Source organism: Monodelphis domestica, chromosome 6 (genome assembly GCF_027887165.1).
Source record: "Monodelphis domestica isolate mMonDom1 chromosome 6, mMonDom1.pri, whole genome shotgun sequence".
Classification (NCBI taxonomy): Eukaryota; Metazoa; Chordata; class Mammalia; order Didelphimorphia; family Didelphidae; genus Monodelphis; species Monodelphis domestica.
The window spans coordinates 17,155,073-17,157,287 of NC_077232.1; the positions used below are offsets into that span (position 1 = coordinate 17,155,073).

A 2,215-nucleotide genomic window follows, 5' to 3' on the forward strand; every position below is an offset into this window, starting at 1 on the left:
AACATTCTAGATTTGAATTAGAATACTAACAAACATCTTAATACTACCAGCCTAAAAACTAGAATGACCAAAGAGTTCAGGGAAATGAATTGATCTTTTATGCAATTTATTGATATGCCATTTTAACCAACTATTGAAGTCCTTACTTCCATTGTGACTAAAGGAGACTGGATCTCAAAGACTCTTCCAGTAAAGTACAAGATCTGGCAGGTCTTACCAAATTAGAAAGGCTTTGGGTATGGACTCAGTTGAAGACAGAGGAAGATCAACCTAGTTAGGTTTGGAGATATATACTGTCAGAAGATGATACAGGTAGGTAATGAATATTTTTGACTATTGAAATATATGAAGCTTTGGATTTATAGAATGGTTACAATGATAGTATAATAAAGTCATAGCAAAATAAAAAAGCCACATTTTTTCATTTATATTGAAGCCAACATGAAGATAAATGCTTATAGTTATCTCTTGATTATATAAGATAAGCAGACTATAAAAAGGGATATTTGGGAATGTTGAAATGAAATCAATAACCAATAAATCAATAGTCAGGAAGCATTTATTAAGTACCCACTGTATTCTAAGCACTATAATAGGCACTGAGGATACAAAGACAAAAATGAAACAATTCTTTCCTTAAAAGGAGCTAATCTTCTATAGTGGAGAACAGCATGTAGAGATTACACTAAAATCACACCTTGGTGATATTATTTGCTTGTCTTTTTCCCACATCTTACTGTTCAAACAAAGAGACAGTGCAATGAAGAGTTTGGTACTTTTCCTTCATCTTCTTCCCATTCTCCAGGAGTCTTGAATGTGAAAGTACTAATATATAGCTAGTAGTGGGAACCAGGTGCCCTGGCCCCAAAAGAGCATTTTGAGGAAATTAAATACCTCTCAGTTAAAATTACATAGTATGTATTACATAGTATGTATTTAATAGATTATTATTTGATAAATGAATGCATGGATGCATTTTTTTCTTCTCACTCTGACCTCAAATCTCTCACCAGGATTTAACCACTTTCAGTGGACACAAGCCGTCTTTTCAATCTCCTCATGGCTAATTTCATTTCTTGGTTTCTTAGGGTATAGATAATGGGATTTAACATGGGGGTGATGACAGTATTGTTGATGGACACAGCTGTATCCATTGGCAGGGTGGTAAATGGTCTGCAGTAGATGTAAACACAGGGTACAAAATGCAGTGTCACCACGATGATGTGGGAGGTACAAGTGGAGAGGACTTTGGTCCTTCCTTCTCCTGTTTGTGATCTGAGCATCACCAGGATAGCTGTATAAGACCCCAGAAGCAGTAGGAACCAAAGTAAGGTCACCAGGCCATTGTTAGAGATTAAGAGTAATTCAAGGGCAAAAGTGTCTGAGCATGCAAGCTTCACCACTTGAGGTACATCACAGTAGAAAGCATCTAGGACATTGGGGCCACAGAAGTGGAGGGGGAGGATCAGGATGACCTGGACAATTGAATGCAAACCACCCCCTACCCATGAAGCCAAAATCAATCCAACCCACATTTCCTTTCTCATGATGGAAATATAGTGAAGAGGCTTTGAGATTGCAAGGTATCGGTCATAAGCCATCACAGAAAGGAAAAAAATATCTGCCCCACCTGCAAAATGGAAGAAAAATATCTGAGTCATGCATCCACTGTAAGAGATGACTTTTCTTTCAGACAAGAGGTCTACCAGAAATTTAGGGACTGTAATGGAAGAGAAAAAAATATCCAGTATGGACTTGTTCCGAAGGAGGAAGTACATGGGTGTGTGAAGACGAGATTCACAGGTGACAGTAACCACAATGAGTACATTCCCCAGCACCATTGTTATGTACACAGCAAGGAACACCACAAACAAGAATGTTTCCAGCTCCCGAAACTGAGTAAGTTCCAAGAAGACAAACTCTGTCACCCTTGTATAGTTTCTTAAGTCCATAGTGTAGGCACGTCTCTTCTAGATCCACCTTGGGAAGAGCCAAGTAAGAATTAGAGGATTATATTTTTTATTTGGCTTTTTAAGAAAATTATCTGTAACATTAGAATATGGTGGATGCTCAGAAAAAATACCAGGGTTGATTTTTTTCTCGGATTTGCTCTAAACTCACTAAGTGTTCCCTACTGCCCTGGTAGATTGAGACTCTCATTAGTTAGGTAGATTGTACCCTCACCCTTTGTCTTTTGGGAAAGAGTGGGATATAA

General features: G+C 37.8%; 1 protein-coding gene across 1 annotated transcript; it reads right to left on the minus strand.

Moving 5' to 3' along the window:
* Window positions 1–1,016: 1,016 nt before the first annotated feature.
* Window positions 1,017–1,952, minus strand: LOC100027817 (olfactory receptor 4D6). The gene has a single exon (XM_001377969.3). It carries the CDS (start codon window positions 1,950–1,952, stop codon window positions 1,017–1,019), a length of 936 nt encoding a protein of 311 aa, XP_001378006.2.
* Between the last annotated feature and the right edge of the window lie 263 nt (window positions 1,953–2,215).